Source organism: Telmatherina bonti, assembly GCF_933228915.1.
Source record: "Telmatherina bonti genome assembly, chromosome: 6".
Taxonomy (NCBI): domain Eukaryota; kingdom Metazoa; phylum Chordata; class Actinopteri; order Atheriniformes; family Telmatherinidae; genus Telmatherina; species Telmatherina bonti.
Window position 1 is genome coordinate 21,270,298 of NC_136624.1, and position 16,278 is coordinate 21,286,575.

Genomic DNA, 16,278 nt, shown 5'->3' on the forward strand with positions numbered 1-16,278 from the left:
TCTGATCTGTTTTCCTGGACAATGCGAAGGTTTAGCCACTGCTGTATTGTTATTTATAAAAGCCACTATGGGAGCACTTCCTACATGTTGAGCTTAAATTAGGCAGAGATGTGAAGACTCAGGATTCATTACTTCTGATGGTCCTAAATCTTAAACAGTCAGTAAAGAATAAGCAACATTTATTATACAAACCTTATAAATGATAAATAAGCTTTCTCTCAACACTGTGTATCATGTCCAAAACATTTCTTACTGCATCGACTGACAGCTCTTGCTACCTGCTGCTCAGCGCCCAGCGTCCACTACAGACATGTTTACAAATTAATTCAGGAACAAAAGCATGAGCACAATATGACCCGAAATTCAACTCAGCAGTTTCATTAAGAAACATTTTTATTCTTTTAAATCACTAAAATGAGCAACAAAAAAAAAAAACTGCGAAAAAACAAATTATGTATTCTCATTTTGCAGAAGGAACGCTTCATACATAAGAAATGAATAACACTTTTAACTTTAGTATTTCAAACAGACTACAGGGAATTGACCTAAACCCGACACTGCAATCAAAGAGGAGAAAAATCAATTTTATCACAGCAGCTGATTAAAATGTCTAAGCTTATCTAATGAATTGCTGCTGAAAAGGTTTAACTGTGACCCCCAAAACACTCCCACAGAGAAAACAAGAAAAAGAAACTTTGCTTAAAATCAATTTAGCGCTTCATATTCATAATAAAATGTTTTAATTGATGAAAGTTGTATAACAACAATAAAATTATATAAAAAAAGAAATAATAAAATAAAATCATGTTCAGCATTTCATTGACACCAGCAAGTAGCTCTAATTATAATTGATGTAAATAAATAATCCCTAGCATCTCTGCTCTCAAAGGAATTAAATAATTGGGAAGAAAATCTGAAGTTTAAAACAGCAAACAGCCAAGAGACTCCTAGTTCTGCATTTAGTACCAAATATTCATTTCATACTAAAATATGCTGCTCTGATCGATAAAATACTGTTAGACGAGAATGAAATGAGTTGTGGATGAGGCAGCACAACGGTTACGGTGCAGCATAGAGGCATCCAGCATAGCAGCACATTCATTATACACAGAAATGTGCAGAGTGAATACAGGGAGGAACATCATTTGCTTATGAGCTAATCACTTTATTACAAAAGCCACTTTTACACTAATCCTGAGTTTATTTTAAATATAAAATATAAAGTTAATATTGAAAGAATTAAAGGCTTCTCACATTAAGCATTTTATGAAAGATGTTGCCATGCAGCTCTGACAGAGAGCTCCTCCAGCACCAGCTGCCACCACTCAACTCTGCTTGGTGCTCTTAGAAATTGCTGTGAAGTTAGATTTTTGACAGGAGGTGGCTTAAGAGGCTGAAAATCATAAGGAACTGGATGTTAATCAACAGAAACCATTCTACGGCTTGATTTAGTTTTGCTATTCAAAAATTAAATGTGCTATTTAAGGAATAATCGAAATCACAAACACGTTTTTTTTAAGTAAGTGGAAACAAATAGTGTGTAAATTATGGGAAATATAATTAATGTCTGATTTGTTAGGAGGAAGTTTTAGTCCAACTTATTTGGATGGACTGGTGAGAGTTGTGCTTCTACATCTCAGAACTGAAACACTGGCCTACCCTTGCAATAGAATGCAGTAGAATGGCTGTCTCTTCCTGAACATCGCAACTGTATTATTACACAACAGAGTTAACCACAGCTGTTAACAACCATGGTTCATCCATCTGTCCCTTCCCTGATGCCTGCCCTTCATCAGTCAGGAAGGCTGCATGAAGCCATCTGTAATCAGATTAGGCAGAGACTGGGTAACTAGGTTTCTGCATCCACCCATCATCCCATCCCACTGTTAACAACATCTGCGTCATGTGGAGGACCATGTGCATGCTGTGAGAGAGACAGATTATGTGCCAGTGTGTGTGAGACGGTGTGTGTGTGTGTGTGCGCACTAAAGAATTACAACTATCCATTTACAGTGCATTAACAGGTCCTGTGTTGACAGCCTATATCAACCTCTCGGCAGGAGAAATGAAGTAAGATCCACATCTATCAATGCAGAGACATACTCCAGTTATCTTTTGCCTTTGTTGGTTTTAATCCAGGTAGCGCGCAGGCTGAAAGTCATCTGTAAAAATGTACACGTTTCTCTTTTTTTTTTTTTCCATGCCTGAAATGGTTTCTTTTCTTGGCTTTTCAGACATCACAATTTAACTCCCCAGCGCTTACATCTGTGGTCCAAATGAATTTCAAGAGAAGTACTTGAGACAGACTTGTACCAGCTGATGAGAGAAGATAAAACATGAAAGACTGACAATATATGGCCTACACGAGATATATATATTTCAATTAAGAAAAGTACATTGCCTCTGCAGTTTTCTATCACATTCAGTGATTCTTTTATTTATTTATCCTAACATGCAGAGGAAATAATAAATAATTTGTTGTGGTATTCAAATATGAAAAAAGAGGCTGCAGTACAAACTGTTATTACAAAGACTAGCCTAAATTAGACATGACAGTGTTTTATTTTGAACAGAAAAAAGGCAAATATCTAATATGTTTATGCACTGGAAATTTGGAAATAATGTCATACTGATCATTTAGCCTGAACCAAAAGAAAAAGCGAAGCTTTGAGGTCATTCATCACTGTATCATAAATGAACCACAGTCTAACTGATCTAATCTAATTCTGCAACTCTGAGTTGTTGTGTTATATATAAAGCAGCGCAATGCACTCGGATTATCTCACACTTGACAGAAGCACGAGAGAGGGTACATACTGATGATTAGGTACGCTAAGATAACTCTGAGACACTGAGCACCTCATGCTGTGCAGCCTCTGGGAGCTGACATGCACGCTTCTCACCTGGTAAAGGGCTCTACAGCCACTCAGATGCTGCCTGCTGCAGTCTGGCCTGAGCCATCCTGCTTCAACCCTAATGTCTCATTGGCATTCAGTCACACGCCTGCAGCAAGCAGCGAATGGAAAGCTTGGCACTTGCTCACCGTTATTAAGATTCTACAAAGCCAGCCGTTCCCCTGCTGCCACAAGCACACAGCGAATCACACAGCCAAGGAATATTAAAAGAGCTGGGGAAAGGATGAGCGGAACAGCTGGGCCAGTCAGTCATACAACAAAGACACACAGACAGGAAAAGGATATTGTATGAAATTTGAAAGATGTGTCATTTACCAAGTTCAGGCAGGCAGTGGGTTATACACTACTCTGGCTGAAATATCAACAAAATTTCCCACACCATTAATTTAACAGTGTAAACACGTAATCACAATGAGCCACATGCAGTCACCCCATTAACCCAGCCTCTGTAGTCTGTAAAACAATACTGCGACCACTTCATGATCAGCCATATTACTGTGAAGCCTCCCATCATGATCCACAGAAATAACCCACCACGGGTCCATCACCGCTGCCCGTATAACATCCGTCCATCAGCATCTGCCCCCAGAATCCAAAGCTTCTCGATAATCACCTTTTGTGAAAGCAGACTAATTCAGATGTCAAGGTCCATTACCTGTGAGCTGTCTGGAGGTGACCCCCCCAGACAAAACACCCCAGTTGGAGGATAATGCACATCTGGATAATCGAAAGGTGGGAAGTGACAAGTGTGCAATCACTGAATGCAGTTGAAAGGCAGGTGCAGGGATTATTGCACAAAGCAGTTATTATAGAATAAAAATAATGTCCCTGGTGCACTGGGTTAGTCAGCCGCCATACGGCTGTGGCGCTTCTGATAAAATAAACGAGATTCTCAGACTGAGGAGTGACGCTTCACCAGCCATCCCCTTCAATCTGCTCAGACACTGACAGAGACGATGCTTATCCAAAAGATGGACCGTGCCACATTCTTATCGAGCCCTTTATGCTGTTTACCTTCCAAATTCATCATCACATTTATACAATGTGACTGATGAACTCTGAGAGAAGAGGCAGAGGATCTTTCTTCCACGGTAAACTTATCTCACCAAAAAAAGAGATCTTTGAGTTCCTGGTGTTAATCTAGTTTACAATTTATGGTTTTGTTTTCCGAGAGATAAAACAATGCCACCATTTTGTTTACTGTACATTACTCCTATGATATGAGATTTTTTGCACTTTCTGACAAGTATACTATATTTATTAGGTGTAATGCATGAAGAAAACAAGGCATGGAGCCACACACAGTGATGGGCATAGATGGGGAAAAAAAAAAGAGCGTTCTCCACAAAGTAGGCAGAAGGAGCAGTGAGTAACGACAGCCAATAAAATGCAGGTCAAAGCAAAAATAGCCAATTCAGTGCTCATTACTGTTCCTCTACTCAGTCAGCATTAAATCCCACCCCCAACTTCAAATATGTCACTGTTAGAGTGCACAACATACAACCCAAACATTACAAATTATTTCAACAGCAAATAAACACAAATTTACAAGCCCTGGATTAGAATTAGTCATTATATCGCTGTTTACACTAATACGCATTTAAGATGACAAGTGAATCTGTAATTGGAAAATAGGCTGAAGGCACAGGGAAAGACAAATAAAGCCCAGAGAAGCCCCAACTGATGAAAAAGAATATCCTTGAGGAAAATATAGGAACTGTAAACACCTAAATGCTATTTGTAAGCTTTATGGCTTTATGGCCACTGCTATTGTTAGCTACTGCAGAAAATGCAATTAGAAAGACAAATCGCAAATGCTGAGGACAACTTCTCATAATGTTTTCTTTTTTGTTGTTTCTTTTTTTCCATGCAGCACAGATTTGAGTCGAAGAGATTACAGTGTTTGCTTGTGCTGATTCTCCATCCACTCACCACCCCTTGCCCCTCTCTTTCCCCAGACTCACTCAATGCTGATTATGCTCTGGCAATTTGACCATTGTCCATTATTTCGTGCTACTCTCTGGGGTTATATAACAAAGAGAAACCAAGGAATAGTGGATAGGCTCAGCCAAACAATGCTGCTTTTTCCACTTTCTGTTGTAGCGTCATCTTTCTTTATGTATTTACATGTAGCTTGTTATACTTAAATGCATACATAGAAATATTTAACCACTCTTTCACAAGTTGAGCCCGTTGAATCTTGGCGTTGTCATCTTGAATATTGCCGTGCCATCAGGGAAGAAGAGATCCCATTGATGAAAAACCTGGTCATTCATTATATTTAGGTAGTCAGTTGATCATAGACTGCCTCCACAGGCTTGCCCAGAAGGGACTAGACATGATGGCTGCATCCCTTCATCTGCCTCTCATTTTACCCGGGTGCTCTCATCCCTCTGGAACAGGGTAAATCTGGACTCTGCACCACATGACCTTATTGCATTGTTCTAGAGTCCAATCTTTATGCTCCTGTTCTAATTGAAGCCTTTTTCTCTGGTTAGTCTCACTTTTTTTTTTTTGCAAATGAACTGATTATTCACAAAAAAAGATGGCTGCACCACATTTAGCATGATGCTAATTTCCATCTGTCGTCCTTCACACAAACAGACAAACAAGAACATGAGCAGATAAAATATTATCAACATAAGTCAGTATAAAACACAAACACACAGCACTGTATAAATACAGTATGACTGGTTTATAAAAGAATGTAAGCTGAAATAAATCATATGAAGTGCCTAAACAGTTGATTCTAAAACCAGCAATGTTATAAGAAAGTCCATATAACTAATACCAATTTGGTACTTAGTAGCCATTCTTTGACTGCACATAAACTGGAATAATCTAAAACCTTCTTCAAATCAAATAGGAGTCTTTTGCATTCTTTGGGAGCTTTGTAAGAGAAGGCTGATAAGGAGAAGGCAGGCCTTCTTTTTGGAGCGTTGCAGTAACCCCTGGATGGATACTTTAATGATCTGCTCAGTAATTCTGATGAAGGCAGAATATGCGTCTTTAAGGACAGAGAAACTGCACTGTGTATGATTTTTGTACCAAGGGGACATCAGAATATATTACTGAATTATCAAATCTTCAAGTTTTATATCTCTCAAGTGTGTCACAATGATGGACTGCAGTGGCTTCTTATCTAGAATTTTTAAGCCCTGAGTGTAAATATATCTAAGTCCGTTTAAAACTGTCAACGTCGCCTGACTAAAAGACGATAACCATTACAAAATGTGGGACATGATCATTGCATTCAAGTTGGATTTTGCATCTTCAGTTATTAGTGAGTTCCTGATAGCAGAAATTAGCAATACCGCTTTTCAGCACACAGTAAACTTTTCCTCTTTTTTTTTTTTTTTTTTTAAAAATGCTTTTAGAAACTGTTTGTTCCAAAATTACACCGTGGCATTTAAATCCCTTAAAGTTTGCAATCATCTCACTGCCTAAATAAATGTTGAAATAGTCACTTTGATTTTGTTTGTTTGAAAAGCACATTATGATGGTTTTCATTTGCCTCTCTCCCGTGGGCAAAGATACCCGTGTCATCAGCGTACATCAAAACCTCTGCGCCATCACACACAGGTGATAGATCATTGCAGTACAAACTGAAGAGCAGCGGTCCCAAGATTGACCCGATACACCTGCAGTGCAGACTCGAAATGAGGATCATTTATCTTTGATCCTTACACACTGGTAGTCTACAAGTTATTGAAACCATTTAATAATATTTGAGGAGAGTTTAAAGTTCATCAGCAGCTCAGAGTGGTTGGTTAACAATGTCAAATGCCTAACAAAGATCAAGGAAAAAAAAATTAAGATATATATTTAGTTATTTATATACATATTTATATACACACACTATAAGTACTGTTGATTGATGTAAACAGCTATGGTAGGAATCGACACAATAATTTTTAACCAATAGTAATTCCAGACAGCACATGCAGCATGCTCAAGCTGGAAAGCTATTCTATCCACTTCCACTCAGTCCCACAGTTCAAGCCTAACCACAGAGATTTCATTTTACATTCACAAGGCTATCACCATGAAACGCTTTTCATCACCAACTCAAAACACACAGTTACAACTCGAAGTCATTTCATCAAGTATGCTGTTTATGTTGAGAAGACTGTTGCAGGTTCTAGTGGAGTGTTTGACGAGAGCAGTGCCAATTTGATTAAAGTGGGAATAATGAAAGAGGGCTGGGGACCGGGAGTCATGCTGTGCTTTTTCACTCCAACCTCTCTCTTTACTCCAGTTCCACCAGCTATCATGCATTTTACACATGCACACACATCAATGGAGCATCCAGCGCTAAAAAAATAAATTATGGAGGACTTAGGTGGAAGCAACTTTAGGGTTGTTTTTTTTGTATCCGCGCTTTGCATTTTGCAGTCAAATTTTGCAGTCAAATTAAACTGAGCAGTACTGCACCGACACAAAGTCTAAGTTGCTTTCACTGACAAATGCACTTATAATTTTCTTTTTTTTTTAAGAGGCATTTCCCAAGCTAACACTGTCACACAACCAACACTGTACCTACTTACAGATAGAGGTACAATTCAGTCAATGTACTTTTTACTCACTGTACTTACACATGTTTCTAGAAGAACCTTTTGATTTGTATAAAAGCTGGATTCAGGTTTAGGCTAACGTTTGGTACTGGTCATGATGGTTTAGTTGAGCACAAGGGGCTAATGAATGATTCTACATCCTACTGCGTGACCCTCAGTAGGATGTAGAAGCAAGTGTGTGTGCATGTTACTCATTTTGCGTGTGTGTGTGTGAGGTAAGCAGCAGAACTTCACCGTAAGCCTGACAGCTGCCTCAGGCACATACTGGAGATGGTTGATGAGAGTCATGAAAGAAAACAAGTTATATTTCAGCAAAATGCTTTTTAGGATGATGCTGTCAAAACCCAACAGACTCAAAAAGTATTCAGTAATAACACATGGATTAAAACAAAACAGGGATGCAGATTTTTCCCTATATCACACCATTTGGGTGAGCAACATTATAGCACAGGAGAATGAGAACAATAGCTTCAGAGATTACTCATTATGTTTTAATAATTCATTTTGGTTCAACTGTTTCACTTTAAAAATGCGATCTTTATTCCAATATAGATCAGACAGCCTTACATCGTCAGCTACCTGTGGTGCCAAATGTGCCGTCGCCATAACAACGTTCACACAAAAATGTATTCCCCATTCAAAATGAATATGGAAGAAAGTGCAAGGACAATAGTTGAGTTTAGTAAAGCAGCATAAAAGGTGTCATTTGGGTTAAAAAAAAAATGACTGTAGAAAATATCCTTCAAATTGTCAAAATCAAATGATGAGGAAACTGCTTTGCTGTTCCTGTTTGACAACCTTAGCCAGGTGCTCCTCAGCTACCTGATGAGCGTGACAACATGCCAGCAACACCATGGCATTAACCAAACAGAAGGGCTGGTGACTGTTTTTACTTGCTGTGTTTCGCAGCTCAAACACCAGCAGGAGTTAAGTATTACCGCTGTCACATCATCAGCACCTGCCAGGAGTGAGCTTTATGGCAATTTCCAAACCTCTCTGGTCTTATATGCCCCCAAACCTCCATTAAATGAGCTCAAGGACCTCTTAAACAACCCCAGCTTTCACATTCTGAATATTTTTCTCTTTCTTTTGAAGAGGCATGGAGGGTTTAAACTGGATTTATTTACCTGTATAACACTTAACACACTGTTACAGACTGTGTAGATGTGTGTAGTGTGCCGGGGATGGTTACACTCCCCCAACATCACCCCTAGCACCTAAATCCCTCAAAATCAGTCAATATCTATGAGGTAGATTGGCACAAACAAGTGCTGGAACAGACAATCAATCCTGTGTTTAGGAGTCAAACCAATAACGGATTTCTTTAGTTCAACTATTTAACTTCTTATTTAGTTGCTAATAAGTATGTGTATCTTTTGCAGTAGACTTGTCATAGATTAGAGTGCAGGAGAGTTTTTTTTTTTTTTTATCTTCTGTTTTTTTCCTTTTCATTTGTTTACAATACCACTAATCGTCATGTTAGCTTATCAGTTTTTCAATTATTTGTTTTAGCAAGTGTAGAAAGTGAGCTTAGACACAATATAATAGGGCTGTGACGATATGCAATATTTTCATTGTGGTTAATAACTGAAAAATAGATTAATTCTGAGAGGCAGGGAAACTAAAACACTGCAGTCTGCTATAGAACCCAGTCAGGGGTAATGAGACATTTGCATTTGTTGGGGTGAAATGTGCAAAAAAAAAAAAACAAAAAAAAAAAACATGTGCATAGTTTTTAAAAGTCTGTCCATAGGAGCAGAGCTGTGGCTTCAGTACACATGGAAGTAGTTTACAGGCTGATGCAACGTTCTGAAAGCCTCTGGTTTGCCAAGATGCATCCTCCACATTCTGTGTTATCTACACTGTAGATTATTATTCATTTTTATTAATGCAGTTCTTTGGTCACACTTTCTTCTCTATCAACTGAGATTAAAATGATTTCATTCTGAAGGCAGTGAAACAGCATATCACATTCGCATACAGAAACGCCGCTAATAAAATCAGTTCAAAAATAAAGAGAAAATTTCCAAACAGTAGATCAGCAGGTGTGCTGCTAAAGCATAAGCAGGTAAAACGCAAGAAATGTCATGTCTGATTCTCAATTGAAAACACACACACATGCACATACACAAACTATCACTTTAAACTTAATAAGAAATCTTATTCAGCTTTAAATGAGTGCCACAGGAGGAGGATAAGATGGCTGTACAGATTCACTCAGCCCCGCTGTCAGAAACATCTGAGGCGAGAACAGATATCTCTAGTCATTCGACCAGATTCCCTGAGCTCCTGTATTCCCACACTTACTCTAAAATCCTCCCTCTTTCTTTCAACTGCCAACCACAAATCTCTTCACGGTGACAAAGCATTGACTGTCAAGAGCATGATTCCATTGAGGGATACTTTGTGATATGGGAGGTGCATTAATGTGATTAACCCACACTCGCTGTTGCTGCTTAATATGAGGGCTTATGGGCTCACACAGCTATGCATTCGTCTTTATCGATCAACAGGTAATATTTGGCTTTGTAAGCAGATTTATCAAAGTGTGATTAAGAATAGGGAACAAACTGTTAGCGGTAATAGAGAATTAGTAAAGTTATACAGACTCATTCATGCTGTTTGACTTCAGGATTAAAGGACAAGGACATTAGTCTTTACAGAAGCAGCGGAAAAACATCCCGCAGACATTGAAATTTGTCATTATTACAAAAACATTTACTGAGAAAAAAATCTTCCAGCCATGGCTCTGTTACTTACACATCCCAGAGGTATCGGATTATTTCCCCAAAATTGCAATTTCCTTTAAAGAAGCAGGCCAAGTACCTGCAGTGCGTCGACTGCTGTTATGTTTGCTTATCATCAATTGCAACTGTCTGACATGCAAAGACGCGGGATCATTTTAACAAGAGAGCTTGTTTACACATGTTGCATGCATTCACACACAACTAATATTAGTCTGCTGAAAGAAACTGAAGCCTTGTTGCAACAGCTCCACTCTGCACTGCAATGTGAAATTATTAATTTGCTGTCAAAGTCGCATCATCCTCTCAGCTGAACATAGATGGCTCCAGGTCGTATGCATGTTTTGACTGCGCAGCGACTGCATCTGCAAACATATACGAGGCAAAGCAGAAAATAAACGGGAGACAGAAACGGAGTTTCAAGACGCCATTTGAGAAGATTTTTTATTAGACTTCTCTTCTAATGCTTAGCTGGGGGTTCTGGCAGAAATAGATTCCTGAACTGAGCACAAAGCTTCAAATGGAAGCATGTTCACAAAAAATAAATAAATAAAGAAGGCGCATCCATCGTGTTGTAAACAGTCAAAACTCTCCACAAGCATAGTGTGAACATCGTCATTTCAAAGCAGCTAAAGTGTATATCTGTGAGAATTACATGCATGTGAGAAGACTCTCTGCAAGCCCTCGGAGAATATAAGATGCTCTCTATGAAGCTATAGAAAACTTAAAGAAAAGCTTTGTGCTACCATTCAGCTTGCACTCCTTTTGATCAATAACTGAGAAAAATAACTAGTGTAGAGACTTGCATCGCATCTCTCTCCATCCTCGCCTTAAATCCCCAATTCTTTTATTTACATGTCGACACGCTTTCATTTTTCCTGTTGGCTTTCAGCAGCAGCAGCAGCAGCAGCAGCACATTAAACCCACCAGTTCCAGGGGGTGAGGCTGTCAGAGCACACAGGGATATTGAGAAGAGTACAGCACAACATCTGGTAGACCCAAGGAGTCTGTCCGTTGCTGCCGGCACCATCATGTCTTAGCAGCTCCCTGGGCCTCCCGGTAACAGCTGATCCTCTGGCCCCCTGCCTCCAACAGAGTGGAGAAAATCCACTCGCTAACTCAATTATGCAAGAGGTGTAAATTAAATATGAAGCTACCACACAGGAATCTATGCACATAATGCAGATGTGCACACGTTAACAATATAATCAGACAAAACAAGCCCATCTGCAGGCTGCTGCCAAGGGGCTCTGCGGGGTCTCTTGTGGAAACTTTTCTTTGAAGAGTGTGTGACGGAAAGAGAGTGTGGTCAGGCTGTGAAAGGGTAACAGTGAGAAAAATATGTAATGAGAAACTTTGCCATCTTTGCCACCTATTAGTTCCTTGTGAGCTTTAAAGAGCAAAAACAGGATTGCGTGGGAGTCCAGCCTGAAGCCAGAAGCAAGGCTGTTTTTTTCCCCCCCGTCTCTCTCTTGTTTCTCGTCCTCTGTTTCTTTTTGTCTCTCTTCCTGCCTTGCTTTCTCGTTCCTCTGTGCCCTTTATTAATCATCTTTGGTTAGTGGGGCAGAGAGCGGGGTGTTAGGAGCTCTGGGGAGTATGGACTAACGAAAGCCACACACACACACACACACATACACACGCATACACACGCACACACACACACACCTTCATGTGCATGAACACTAATAGGGCCAGGACTCATAAATCTAAGTAAACATTTTCCCTTTCATTTCTTGTTTGCTTCTAAATAAAATCTAATGTCTCAGCAACTGCTGAAGATGATGCTGATGTAACCTTTTAATCTTTTTCAGCCGTTGTCTAGACATTCCAGCTCTGGCATGTGGTCAAGCACAGTCATGTCCTACCAGATCCCAACAGTGCCAGACTCAACTTGGGATGAAGAGTCAGACATGGCGGCATCATCATCAGCTTCTAAACAGAGTACTGGGATGTTGAAGCCAGCATCCTTTGAGAACTGGAAACAGCATCCACCCTCCCCCCGCCCCCGTTGCATCTGTGGCCAGTGGGCAGCAGCCTGAATAATGGAAGGATGAAATCGCCCCTTATTTCTATGCATGTAAGTGCACTTAGCTTCGATGGCGCCAACTGGGCTACATGCCATTATTACCATTATCACTCTTCGATCTCCAAGAGAAAGCGCTGAGAGAAATGGTCAATTAGATTTTATAGTGTGTGTGTGTGTGTGTGTGTGTGTGTGTGTGTGTGTGTGTGTGTGTAGTGGTGGGGGGTGAATTGGGGTGGATCTCATTTAGTGTGGGTGGTCTAGACTCACTTCATTCCATTTTCTTACATTTTGCTAGGGTTAATCCCTTTTAGTTTAGTGCAGGAATTTAAGCAGGTACTAAAGGAAATACTTCCTTCGATTTTAATAAAAACTTCAAAGTGATTGCAATGCTTTTAATATTTTATATAAAGCACTTTGAATTGTTTTGTAACTGAAATGTGCTGTACAAACAAACTTGCCTTGGCTGCTGTTCACAGACTGACAGTAACAGGTACATGAGCATCCGTCGAGCCTTGCTTGTCATAATCATGGGTGTTGTTATGTTTAGTAGAAACCACATATCAGAACACTCGTGTTACCAGCGGAGCTCAGGTGTCACACAGCAACAGCGGCCATGAGAACAGAGAAGAGGACGCACCTGGTTTGACGGTCTTCAAGCGAATCGGCTCCCGAAAGTGGCGTACGACGGCCAGGGTGTCGCGGTTTGTAAGTCCACTGACTGGCGTCCCGTTCACCTCCAGCAGGACGTCTCCGTAGTAAGGTAGTTTACCGACGTGACACACGAGTATGTCCAGTTTCATCTGACCCAGGTGGGGGAACTGTCCGAGCTCTGCTCCTCCCAAGACCTCCACAACGGAGCCAAAGTCCCCCAGATTCCCCCATGACACCACGCACTCCACCACTTTAGTGGACCAGTGTTTCTTCTTCTTCAGCGTTCTGGACATGATCAGTCTGTGTACAAAGAATCAATAAAACTGATGTGGGCTGTCTCTGATTTTTTTATTTTATTTTTTTAATATAAATATATATAGCTCTTAAATGAGCGCAGGATGGCGCGGCCTAATGAAGCTCCAGGAGTTCTTCTTTCGACCTGTTCGGGATTTCATCCTCTTCACATTGACGTGACTTATCTTCACCTGCCGATCTGACATGCCACGGCTCTGGTCTGCGGTGTTTGCGCAGTAATTCCAAGCTCTTCTTGTGCGTAAAGCAGCACAGTTGACTGCGTCGAGATGGTTAAAAAAAAAAACAAAAAAAAAACAACGACACGCTCAAGGTTGTACGATGTTCAACGCTCCACTGACAACATGTCCACGTTTTGATGAGACTACGCCGCAAAGTCTAAAGAGAATGTAAACAGACAGTATCTTCCTCACTCGACAGGAGTGCGTGTGTGTGTGTGTTTGCCGCTAAAGGATTGCGCGTCTGTGAGAATGTCCTACCTGTGGGCAGGCTGAGAAAAAAGGAGATGTGGCGCTGTTCACGCAGCTGAGATCCAGCCCGTAGTGGCCAAGCTCGGAGACATCTGCGAGCGTTTGTCTGCTACAGGTTTGAACACACCTGGTACCGCCAAGCGAGATGTTGCCAGGCTCCGAAACGCCCCTTTTTTTTACGCTCAGCAGCAGCGGGTTTCCAGACGCTCGTGCTGGCTCCATCCTCCGGTGTGTTGCGGTAGTAAAGAGGAAACGAACGCACACGCTCGCGCGCGCACAAACACACACACACACACACACACTCAGGCTCAGTCTAAAACAGTGTTCCCCGTACATGACCGTGATCTTAGTCACTGTCTAAAACGGATTACAGCGATATTTAGGCTCCGTTTTTACAGATTCATTGGAATACTCCTACTTATTAGCAGAAATATGAACTAAATATAAGATTAAATCAAACATTATATGTTGACCTGCAATTTCGCAAAGTAGGCTATGCGTCCAAAGCAAATCTCAATGAAGACCACACATTTACGACAAGAAAAAATAAATAAATTGAATACTGAAGTGTTCTAATGAAACAATTTTCGGCTGGCCATATGACGTCTAATCAGCGCCCCCTGTTGGTAAAAAAAAAAAAAAAAGAAAAAAAAAAGAAAAAAGAGGATCCTACATGTCATATTTTCTTTCTTTCTTTCTTTTTTTTTTTTTTTTTTTTAAACCTGTCCTGTCCAGCATCCTGACAGCTGAATGATGGTCTAACTACTGTGTTGTGCTAAACAGATTTAATATTCCAAGAGGAGCCCATGGATGTGAGGCTCCTCTTGATTCTTAAGCTTTATTCTTTATCTTATTATTGATATCATAAATCTGTTATTTCAGCTTATAACTGCTGGAACCAGAGGAAAAGAAACCATAGAGGGAGAATCATATCATGATATTTTCAATGGTTAAGTAACTTTCAGGCCTGCAGCTTTGTATGAATGAGCCCTGTAAGGAAAATCTATCTATCTATCTATCTATCTATCTATCTATCTCTCATGAACATTAACTTATAGCCCTTCATTTACCTCTCCCTCAAACAGAAATGGTTTCCTCCTACATGCAAAAACTAACACTTCATGTGTGCATATTTAGCATAAACTCACATATTTACATACAGTAAATATAGTACTGTGTGTTAGGCCCTGTTATCATAGAACACCTATTTTGTCAGTTTCATGATCTGATCATGATGAAAAAATCATGGTGGGTTTGGAGTGATGTGTCATGGAGGCATCATGTACATCAGCATTTGTACACATCACCCTCCCTCCAAAGACAACGTGGAGTTTCACACCATGGTTTTATAAATGTTTCAATTTGCTTGTGCCAAAACCTTTCAAATGCAGGATTATGGATTTTGACGATTTGGACATGTTGGCCCACAGGACAGTTATGTGCCAGAGCCACGTTATGTCAGCAGAGCTTATTAGCTTTATAACTGGAAGCCAAAAACATGCCCCCCTTTAATGTTTATGAAGCTGTAGTAGCTTTCATTTTTTTGGAATGTGACCCACTGGAAGTCTTGAGCCACCCTGGGCATTCTCCTGAATAATTCATTGGCTTGTAGAGGCTGACAAGCAACTTAAATCCAGTCTACCTTGAAATTTCCGCTAGATCTCACGTAGACTTTTTGTATTTTTCTTGACGTCAAGACTGTCGATGGACTAGCAGTGTTTTAAAGCTCAAATTAACTGCCTTTGCACTGGCTTGACACGACTAAATCCAGATTATAGTTGGCTAAGCCTTTTAAAAAAATCACTCGGTGATGTAGCAGGACATTATGTTGTTGCTGAGATGGCTGTTCCATAATTATTTTTTACCCAAATCAAATCCAGCCAGGACATGCAACAGCAAATGGCTTGTTTCAGTTCCAAATGAGAAAATCTTCTGCGACTTCCGTCACTCACAGGTTTACATTTAATAATCACTTCAGATTTAGACTATTGACTGTCTCAACCAAACAATCTGAACGTTTCAAGACAAACACAGCAAACAGTGTCCAGATAAAAAAATCTTCAGAGCAAATTAAGAGAACAAGTTTAATATTTTGAGTAATGGCTATGTAACAAAAAGGCTCTCTTTACACATGCTTTACAGAATGTACAGGTAAACAAAGTCCAAAATATAACACACACAAAAAAAAAAAGAAACTTCAACGATACAAGAACAGCAGCACTGGTTGTTACCAGAGAAACTACTGCTTAACTTTGGTATAAAGTCATAAAGGATGTTTTAGAGTACAAAACAAATGCACAGTATGCGTTAGGCTGTGTTGGTGAGAAACACGGAATCAGCACCTGCTCGCCAGGCATGTAGCGCCATCAGGAAAACAAGCGACTGCAAGTTTTTTACATTTTTTGTGTCAAGCAAGAGGGACATAAAATCTACTTTTGCAAGCAGTCAGAAATCCATGAGACAAGAAACTACTGCTAAAGCTAAAACAAGGAGGGAGGAAAAAAAATACAAAGAACCCGAAGAAGTCACGCTCAGGCTTTCGCCTCAGTTGGTTTTACCTTTGATAGCCACTTCAGAGGCTTGGAA

General features: G+C 40.1%; 1 protein-coding gene across 1 annotated transcript in view; it reads right to left on the reverse strand.

The window, feature by feature from the left end:
- The window catches only part of magi3b (membrane associated guanylate kinase, WW and PDZ domain containing 3b), a gene marked incomplete at both ends in the record, with an annotated part of 137,198 nt that extends 123,995 nt beyond the window's left edge, over positions 1-13,203 (reverse strand). The window contains one exon of the mRNA XM_079242028.1: positions 12,897-13,203. Coding sequence (XP_079098154.1) covers positions 12,897-13,203 — 307 coding nt within the window. The remainder of the gene's footprint in view (positions 1-12,896) is intronic.
- Between the last annotated feature and the right edge of the window lie 3,075 nt (positions 13,204-16,278).